Genomic DNA, 10063 nt, shown 5'->3' on the forward strand with positions numbered 1-10063 from the left:
AAAAAGTAGATTATTGTACTAAAAAAAGGCACAAAACTGCATAACAGTTTTTCCTGTTTCAGTAGCAGGTACACAATTGCCAATAGATGTATCAATTTAACACTACAACCAGTACAGTATAAAACATATCAATTGTTATTTCTGACTCAGTCAGAAGAACCTTCCCTATATTCTCAGTACATGTGAAAAAAGACAGCTTCTAATGTATCTGCCTTCCCAAGGTACACTGAAGGGATATAAAAGCACTGGAAATTAAAATAGAGAGGACACAGCCTATTTATATACAGTAGTGTTGTGAGAGCAAGGGCAACTACTGCAGTCATCATTTTGTAATATATATATTTCCATGAATACAGAACCCAAATGGCTGACTCCTTTCAAGAATCTTTAATTTTTGGACAAAATGGAAATGTATTTTAGCTGCCAGGGAAATCCCAATTAATAGAGATATAGGGGGCTGTATACATTATTCAGACATACACAGAGTGTTTATGAGTGCTCAAGGAATTTCCTAAACTTAAGTTGTTTTCTTTAATGATCAGCTCCATGAATATGAAACAGAACTGGAAGATGAGCGGAAGCAACGTGCCCTGGCAGCTGCAGCCAAAAAGAAGCTGGAGATTGATGTTAAAGATCTAGAAAGCCAAGCTGATTCTGCTAACAAAGGTCGGGAAGAAGCCATCAAACAACTTCGCAAATTACAGGTATGTAACCCCACAAATCCACTTTTTTCCCCACTGCTGTCTTTTGTACAGCCATAATATGGAAGTTTGGTGACACCTGTAAACTTGGTGCCTGATACACATGATTGTTTAGAGGGGGAGTTTTAGCTGGGCTTACAGGTTCAAGTATCTGTACTGTAATGTTCAGTTTGAATGACAATGGAAAACTTCATATGGCAAATCATAAAAATCTTAAATTTCATCATTGTAGAGAGCTTCCAAAATACTCTGGCTAGCACTCATCTGCTGTTGACTTACCCACGTGAATGAAAACAGATTTCCATGTACAGAAAGGACTACAGTATAAAATCTATTACAGGGCTTCCATTCTGTTTCCAACATTTGACTCAAAAGCATAAAAGACTATTCAGAAATCATGCTGTTTCTGAATTAGCGTTTTCTTATTTATACAGTAAGTCTCCATATCAACTGTTCTGTCATATGTTGACAGCTAAACAACAAAAAGTGATGTATCAGAAAGATTAAGACTACACATGGACTCAAGTATTCAGAGGAAATAAGGACAATAGGCATTACAAAAGCTGCAGTGTGCAAGTAGAAGCATTGCTGCTCTTGGAATAGCATTTCAGACCTTTCCAATATGTGCTAGCTGATCTCTTCAGAAAATACAATTTAAGCAGGCATTACAACTATGTAAATGTGTGTGATTTCCATTCTGTCCAAATTTCTCTCTTCTGAAACTGTAATAAAGCCGGACAAAAATAAATCTCTGTTATTTTTTACAACAAGGCTCAGATGAAGGACTACCAACGAGAGCTGGATGATGCACGGGCTGCCAGAGAAGAAATATTTGCTACAGCCAGAGAAAACGAGAAGAAAGCAAAGGGTCTGGAAGCAGAACTCATCCAGCTTCAAGAGGTAAAGTGGGAAACTTGGAGCAGTATGAAGCAGACTACTTACACATGACCTTCAGTAGCAAAACAGAACTGCAATGATATAATAATATATCTTATCGGGGATGGAAAGCTATAAGCTGCACTTGTTACAAGTTCCGTGTGCTCTATGCACTCTACTAAAGTCTGAGCATAGGCAGATAAAGCTGAAAAAAAAAAGTCACCTTAGAGAAAGGCACAGTTCACTAATCTTAAAGGGAAGTGAACTGTATGATCCACTACAAATTATTTTCAATAGCTATAAATTCCTGAAATCTTGTTAGGGATATTATTCCTATGTGTATTAAATGGCAATCTTGTGACTAAAACCAATAAAATAGAAACAGCTGACAGGCTGGATAAAGTGTATTTCATTGTGCTTCCCTAGGATTCATGATATGACAAGAATTTATTCTGTTAACAAGACAACCCATTTTATACCAATTTTAGAAAGTTTACAGTCCTGTGTATCATGCTGTAATTGTTTGTTTGAACACTTACTTTCTCATTTCTCATTTTCTCTTATTTTGTCATTTCTTTACTATGCTGCCTTTTCTTTTTCTCCTAGGATCTGGCTGCTGCAGAGAGAGCTCGCAAACAAGCAGATCTGGAGAAAGAAGAGATGGCTGAGGAACTTGCAAGCGCTGCTTCTGGAAGGTAGGAATAGACTGGATTACACACAAGCTCTAAACATGCTGCTGAACATTGCATGGACACCAAGACAAGTTATGTTCTTCTCCCAACAGCCACCTGATCTTGACAACACAACATGCACATATATGACTAGTTTCATTGGAATATCTAGTTCTCTTTTCTTCACACGTTATTGGCAGTTCATAATAGTTTCACACACATTTAACTGGTCACAGCCATAACAACACACTTATTAACTTTAAACTCACAGGACAAGCCTTCAGGATGAGAAACGACGCCTGGAGGCAAGAATTGCTCAACTGGAGGAAGAGCTAGAAGAGGAGCAAGGCAACATAGAGGCAATGGGTGATCGCATGAGGAAAGCAGTACAGCAGGTAGAGCTCATTTCAACACGTGTCACTTTCTGTTTGTACGCCAGCAAAAGCTGTTTGTGGTTCTGAATAAATATTTGGAGAATTGCCACCTCAAATTGCTGTCTGTCATTTCCCTGAAAGCAAGCAGCACTTTTGACAGCATCCATTGTCACCCTTGCAGGCAGAGCAGCTGAACAATGAGCTGGCAACAGAGCGCTCGGCTGCGCAGAAGAATGAAAACGCTCGTCAGCAACTGGAGAGGCAGAACAAAGAGCTGAAGAGTAAGCTGCAGGAGATGGAAGGAGCCGTGAAGTCCAAATTCAAAACTACAATTGCTGCTCTGGAGGCCAAAATTGCTTCTCTGGAAGAGCAATTGGAACAGGAAGCCAGGTACTGGTCTCCCAGAGGGGACAGCTGTTCATTTACATCTTTCCAGTTAATGAGGCAGAAAGTAAACAAAGGCGTGAAGGATTTGTGTTATCAGGTGCTCAGTGCCATTAAGGCTTGATAAAGTCTCTTCCTCAACATTTTTTAGACATAGGACCAGTAACTAGAGTAGTTACGGGTTCTGATTAAGAACCATTTTAATGCTGAAAAGTTCTATTGGTATCAAAGGCAAGGACCTGCTCCCCTACATTTTAGAGTAACTGTGCTGTGACCCTGCCAGGTTAATTGCCATAACATATTATGCCCTCTGTACAACTATTTCTTGAGGAAAACACCTTGTGTTTTAGAACAGATCTCCTGGAGCACCTCTATCATACAGCAAAGACACATACTTGTTGTTTTCAGAAGAACGACCTTTAAGTTTTGCTTAGAATTCACCTGTTAAATTCAGTAAGGCCTTTAACATATGGGTCCTTGGTACCAGTTTCATGAGCAACATGCCTGAGGCAGCTAAAGACTACACACCTTCCACACTACCAAACGTTGCACTATCGTTTGCAGAGAGAAGCAGGCTGCAGCCAAGACGTTGCGCCAGAAGGACAAGAAGCTGAAGGATGCACTGCTGCAGGTGGAGGACGAGAGAAAGCAAGCAGAGCAGTACAAAGATCAGGTATCAGATGGTGTCATGAGGGTTTTAGTCTTGGGCACAGAGATTTTCAGGTTTTACCCTAAGAAAGGAAGAGTTCATTTTATGCCTCAAAGAAATATTTCTCTAGAAAGCAGACTGTCTGCTTGGCTTCTATGCTGGGAGAGCTATACAGCCCTTTGCTAAAAGACGGGACAATATAATTGTTCTCCCGTGTCGATTCAAGTTGAAAAGCACTAGTCCTTGTCAATCAGACAGCTGCAACAGTCTGACTGCACAGTGTTATATATGACAGTGCATAACATCCTTACTGGTATATGCATGGAGATGATGAACACATTTTGTTTAAAAATTTTAGCTTTACCTAATGCACACCAACCCGCAAGCCAGAAAACAGAGGTAGGACTGTGCAGCAAAAGAAACACCGTAGTGTCTGAATACGGTATCTATCAGCAAAATTAACTTGCACAAAGCAAAGTTATTTTTACACTTTTAGATTTTAAGCTTCTAGCTTCAATTCAGGCTGTGTTTCAGCAAAACTCTCAAGAGAAGTATGAAATTAAAACGAGGAATGTAAAGTTATTAGATTTGTTTTGAATTAAAGTATTACTCTAAAATTTCCCTTTAGGCCGAGAAGGGCAACACACGACTCAAGCAACTGAAAAGGCAGCTGGAGGAGGCTGAGGAAGAGTCTCAGCGCATCAACGCAAACCGCAGGAAGCTGCAGAGAGAGCTGGATGAGGCTACTGAGAGCAACGAAGCTCTGGGCCGTGAGGTTGCAGCACTGAAGAGCAAGCTGAGGTAGAGTGCCCTTGTCTGGGATAGCCGTTCCCTCCCATTGACAGCTGTGAAATTTGGAACTAAACTAGAGAAGTCAAAAAAACCCAAGTTCAAGCAAAGCACAGACACTGACAATGCTGCAAAGTTACTCCTTGTATTAGCTTGGGAGATACAATAAAAGGCCAAATGCAGAAAGTGAAGGGCATTTCACAGACTGCAGCGGTCTCAGGATTCCAGCTGTGAGATAAACAGCTGTGATAACATGGCACAGGCCTTACACTTTTTCTAAACAAAACTCCTGTTGGCTTAAATAGGAACAGAATTAGGCTTGGTTGCTTTTGAAAACACCCCTTATATAATGGCTGTATCTATTTGTATAGAAGCAGTCACAAAAGGGTAGAAATGCTTGTGCTTTTCACACTTTCACACATGCACAACTCACACACAATGACTGTAAACAGTCTTAGACAACATCACAGGTGAAAAAGACAAAGCACATTATATGACTTTTATCCAAAAGTCTCTTTGGAGTTCACCAAAAAGGGATTCAGCATCATCAGATGAAGGAAAAGATCAAAATGTCCCTTCCTGTTTTCTTGTTAAAACTGACTGGGAAAAAGATAAAGCTGTGACCAGTCAGCTACTTACCTGAGTTCTCCTGCACTCACTGGGCTTGAAAACACCAGCTCACTGAAATAAAGAGGCTGGCTTGAATTATAAAGGAAATTGCTCTATCTGCATTACCACACCATAAAACTTTGCTTTCTACCTATGCCCAACAGCATTTCAAGTTAAAGTAAAGCACCTGCCTAATTGTGTTCTTGAAGCAGTTTGCCAGTGTGTTAACGGTAACGTGCGCGAACCTTCAGATGTGGAATTACTTCAAAGTGAAGAGTTGATTGAGGATGTGATAGCCTTTTCCATTAGCACCATATTGGGTGGTGCACACTCCTGGCTACCTTACAAAGGAGTGGTTGTGTCCAGCCCTTTTTACATAGAATAGCATAAGGCTCATTTTTGTTTTATCTAAATGTAATGTAATTGGCTGTAATGTATCTTGTTTAATTATTTAAAAGTAATCTACCTACCTCTGATCATGACCATGTGCTTAGTATAACTGCCCGGGACTCTTTATCTCTGTTTCAGAGGGACACAGGAACCTTCGCATGACTAAGCAGGTACCATGCCTTCAACTTTGCAGCTAGCTTGTGTTGCACAAATTTACATTTTCTTTGGCCCAAGTTAAAATTATGTGAGGTTTCTGCAAACTGTGAAGGCTTGGATATCTTGGCATTAATATGTTATATCAAAAGAGACAAATATTACAATAACCTAGCTACCATCAGCTGGTCATCAGTAATACATCTTTCTTACAAGCAGGTTATGTACTGACGTAGACTTACCAATGTTGCATTCTCACAAGCTCTACCAACAGAGTACATAATAAAGTACTCTGACTTTTTTTTTTTTTTGCATGAAAATTGTCTTTTTGCACCTTATCTTTGTGCACAGCCACAAAGATTAAAATTTTTCAGATCAAATACACTGTTGATTAGTAAAATTAATTAAAAGGACTAATGAATATGAAGTGTCGTGGCATGTTATTAGACTTTCACAGTATTTCTTACGTATATTGTCATGCTGACTGTAAGGTAAGATCTAACTCACCTGAGATTTGGGAAGATCTACTTGCATGTGATTTATCACACTTGCACCACACAATCACAGACAAAAGAAAATGTTGCCTTTTATTACATTGCACTCTGTGCCTGTATTGCTTACAAAGAGCTATTACTTAGGCTCTTACAGCCATTTTGCAGATGTTGTTATTAAAACATAAAGCACGGACACAGGAATTAATATTCACACTGTAACCCAGCACAGCATTATATTATACTTTATCACATTCTCTGGAGATAGGAATAATACCTGCTGTTGCAAAAATTAAAGAGCTACTGCCTTGTAATATTTGTATATCTTCTATTTTACATATGCTGGATTTGGCTGTGAATACACAAATATTTAAAGATGTCTTGTCCTTTCACGTGCCTTTTAGTCAGCCTAATACTTCCCGTCAGACTCAAGTACTACTCCAGTAGCACTTGTTCAAATTAGATTAAATACAGAGACACTAAGCAAACATTAATGCTTAAGGCTTCTCTCAACTATACTCATTATTCTAAATGTACTAATGCGAATAACCACATGAATATTATCAAACCCATTAACCTGTTTAAGAGGAACAGATGTAAACAAGAAGTGTTTATCCCTAGGGCCAATACCAGTTTAAAGAAGTATTAAGTTTATGCATACGGCAACGGTTTATGTTAATAAGTGGTTAGAGTGTGATAGGAGTTCACTTTACAGCTGAATTTAGTTAGATTCTTGCTGTTACTCCCCACCAGTCCCATGTTCTACTTGGAGCACTTCAGTGAATTACTGCAGCATTCAGTTATCTTAAAAATTACTCACAAGTAATTGAGTCCAGATGGCAGGAGTCCAAGGGAGTATAGCTCTTCCTGTATTGACAGGAATTAATGACTTTACTGACCTAACTAGAATTTTCTTGTTAAACAGTAGTAACAAATATGTGCTGTCATAAAATACCATACACTGCTGTTAGACTCTATCAAGCATATACCAGCATACCCCTGTGTTCAAGACTTGCATTCAGCATCAGAACAACTGAGGTTAACTAACAGCAGATCTTAAATGAAGCTTTATTGTCCAGCTAATTGCTTGCTCACAATGAAGTTTAAGGGCAGAATTGTGGAAAACAGACTGCGTGTCACATTTCCACCTTTGAAACACAGATTTCTACCTCTGAAATAAGTTAGTCCAGCCAGTATTCCTACCTGCTTCCCTTGCATGGAAGGCTGAACTTGGGACTTAAATAGCTGCTTCAGAAAAGACAACCACTGGCTTAGTCTTTTGCAAGGACAAGACAAGCCTTTAAATATTTATGCATGATTGCTGTACCCAAAAGTGCAGTCGGATGTATTTAACACCAAATTAGTAATTTTGGCACAACATTCAGTGATCATGAATGTATTTTATTGCTCGTGTTTATAGTCTCAAGCCTTTACAAAGGTTTGCTCAATGAGGGGCAAGTGAGAGGCCATGTTACAAAACTTAAGTGTTTTGTAGCCCTGTAGCAATGGAGGCCAAGAAGAGACAAACCCATCTTCTGTCTCACTTGCTCACACCTCCCAAAAAAATTAACCTTGAGGACCAAAGTGTCCCTGCCTTGGGCTGTGGCTATGAAATATATGGGGAAGGGAGGGAAATGGGAGAGGAAAAGCGGGTAAAGATGGGGAAAAGCATTTTATGTAAGCTCTTCAAGACACTTGCACTGTTAAATGTCAGCACCTGAGTTACAACACAGTTTCAAAGCAGTGATGGCTTCTTCTGTCCACTGGGAAAGAGACTGGAGCTACTCACAACCTAGAGTGCCAAACATGTCAAAGCCCCTGTGGTGCTCTGACCACCACAGCCTTTGCAGAGGGGAACTGTGTGTGGGCTCAAAAACACCTGCTGACATCTGCAGGACTGGTCCAGTCCCTGGTCTCATGGGCCTTCAGTAACTGGTGGGCTTATATAGACTGCAGGTCATAAATCACTCTCTCCCCTTGCTCTCTAAAGGGACAGGAAGGACACACTGCTGCTGTTGTGGGTACAAGCAGCTCCCTTTCCCATTCCTTCCCAGCACAACCAGATGTAGTCCCCATGGGGGAAAACAGTGAAATGAAGGGAAGCGTAGAGGGGGACTGGGGCAGAGGAGACTATTTAGAGAACTTTAAGCACAAGAACAGGAATCCCATCACAGTTCCAAGGAACTGGGAATCTCAACATGTCCACAAATTTCTCTTATATGCAACAGAACAGAAAGCTGTATTAGAGCCCCACAGCTCTTGGCTGTTCTGCATTTAAAAATCAGCCCCAGAAGTACTGTTACAAAGTTCTGTGCTTATTTGTGAGGACTTCAATTGACCTAATATCTGATTTTTTTTATTATTTTTTTTTCTTACTGCAGGAGGGGAAATGAGCCAGCTTCTTTTGCCCCACCCCGTAGATCTGGAGGCAGAAGAGTAATTGAGAATGCAACAGATGGAGCTGATGAAGAAATGGATGCAAGAGATGGAGATTTCAATGGAACAAAAGCCAGTGAATAAACACGCTTAAAAAATTGCACTGCAGCAAGGGGAGTGAGGACGATATTTAGCACTGTATAAGTCTACTCTTAGTGTCAAGGTCACATACACCCACTCCTCTGACCATGATAAAAGCACAACTGCCCTGTTTCCAATGTAGAGAGTACTCCAAATCTTATTTTACTATGAAGGGTATTGGAAAAAGTGGAAGTTTTTAATACTCAGAGTAATTTACTTTGAGAATCTTCCAGAAAGTGAGTTCTAGTAGCTCAGATGATTTAAATCCCAGTGAACTATAGTTTACACAGGATTTGTGAGACTGTTGAAGGGGGGGGAAGAAAAAAAAAAAAAAGGCATTGGTCAGGTTATCTTTTCTTAAACTTTCATTTTGTTTGAGTATTCGATTAACATAGGGTTTTTTCCTGGTTACTACACCCCTGATGCACCATTCACAAGGTGGAAGTGCCTTTTTAATCACTTACTGAAAAATAAAGTATCATTTGTTCAAATTAAGTCAACTGTTACAGTTTTATATGCACCATGGATGTGCTTACACACTAATAAAAGGCTATAAAAACTACTCCAGTATTCTTGTGTACAGGTGTCACTTGGGTGCGATACAGCATGCTTGAAGGGAATGGGGGATGCAATAGAGCTTCTTTATAACTCAAATACTTTTTAGAAAAGGCTGTCTGTGATCTAATTTTGTCCCAAGCAATTGCTTTTGAAGGAATAAAAAAGTACATTCACTGACAAGCAGTACTTGGGACACTGACACACAGTGCTAACTGAGGTGCCCTAGGATGTGTCCAAGGGCTGACAGACATGACACAGGACCCACAGGAGACCCTCAGAAGACCCACAGCATTCACTCGAGCAGCTGGAAAGCAGGCAGGGCCCCAAGTGTCTGTCTCTGGGCAACTGAACCCACCCCTGAAGTCTGTATGTGCAGGGATATTTCCAACTAAAGCCTCTAAACCGGGCTGAAAACAATTAGAAACAGCAGCCCACACTGAATGCAGTGATCCAAGCCAAGCTATTTTGCATTAAGGGATCAGCGCGCAGTTAGCTTTTATTTTTTTGGAGCATTCCAACAGGATCTCAGCCCACTCTTGGGAACTGACAGGATCTACCACAAATCCACGCAGCTGTGGTACTTTCAGCTAACAGCTAGCTTTGTGGTCACACCGGGGCAGTAGAGGGCCACACACAGAAAGCCTAGTGTAGAATTACTCTAAATCAGGTGGAGAACTTACTGGGTGTCTTGGATTGCGCACCAAGTGAACCTTAAGCAGTGTGACTACTGGGAGAGCAAGTCATGCAAAAACATCCACCTTGACAGCTAATGCAATCATCCTCTAAAGCTAACCATTCTTCCAGAAGACAAGATGATGATGAACTGGAGATTCAGATGAGGCACCATTTAGCCATCAGAATCACAGCCCAAACAATTCTCTCTGCTCGTGAAAGAGTAAAG

The 10063-nt window shown here is 40.4% G+C and overlaps 1 protein-coding gene across 4 annotated transcripts in view; it reads left to right on the plus strand.

Moving 5' to 3' along the window:
- The window catches only part of MYH11 (myosin, heavy chain 11, smooth muscle), a 62157-nt gene extending 52991 nt beyond the window's left edge, over positions 1-9166 (plus strand). For 2 of the 4 annotated variants that reach the window (XM_014936509.1, XM_014936510.1), the window contains 8 exons: positions 543-704; positions 1473-1601; positions 2184-2272; positions 2520-2643; positions 2804-3012; positions 3571-3679; positions 4284-4456; positions 8469-9166. In XM_014936509.1, the coding sequence (XP_014791995.1) occupies positions 543-704; positions 1473-1601; positions 2184-2272; positions 2520-2643; positions 2804-3012; positions 3571-3679; positions 4284-4456; positions 8469-8607 (1134 nt within the window). In that variant the 3' untranslated portion in view covers positions 8608-9166. Of the gene's footprint in view, positions 1-542; positions 705-1472; positions 1602-2183; positions 2273-2519; positions 2644-2803; positions 3013-3570; positions 3680-4283; positions 4457-5581; positions 5614-8468 lie in introns of all 4 variants that reach the window. The other 2 variants (XM_014936511.1, XM_014936512.1) reach the window with 2 other exon arrangements.
- The last annotated feature ends 897 nt before the right edge of the window (positions 9167-10063 follow it).

The sequence above is a fragment of the Calidris pugnax genome, unplaced genomic scaffold, assembly GCF_001431845.1.
Source record: "Calidris pugnax isolate Ruff unplaced genomic scaffold, ASM143184v1 scaffold17, whole genome shotgun sequence".
NCBI classification, from domain to species: domain Eukaryota; kingdom Metazoa; phylum Chordata; class Aves; order Charadriiformes; family Scolopacidae; genus Calidris; species Calidris pugnax.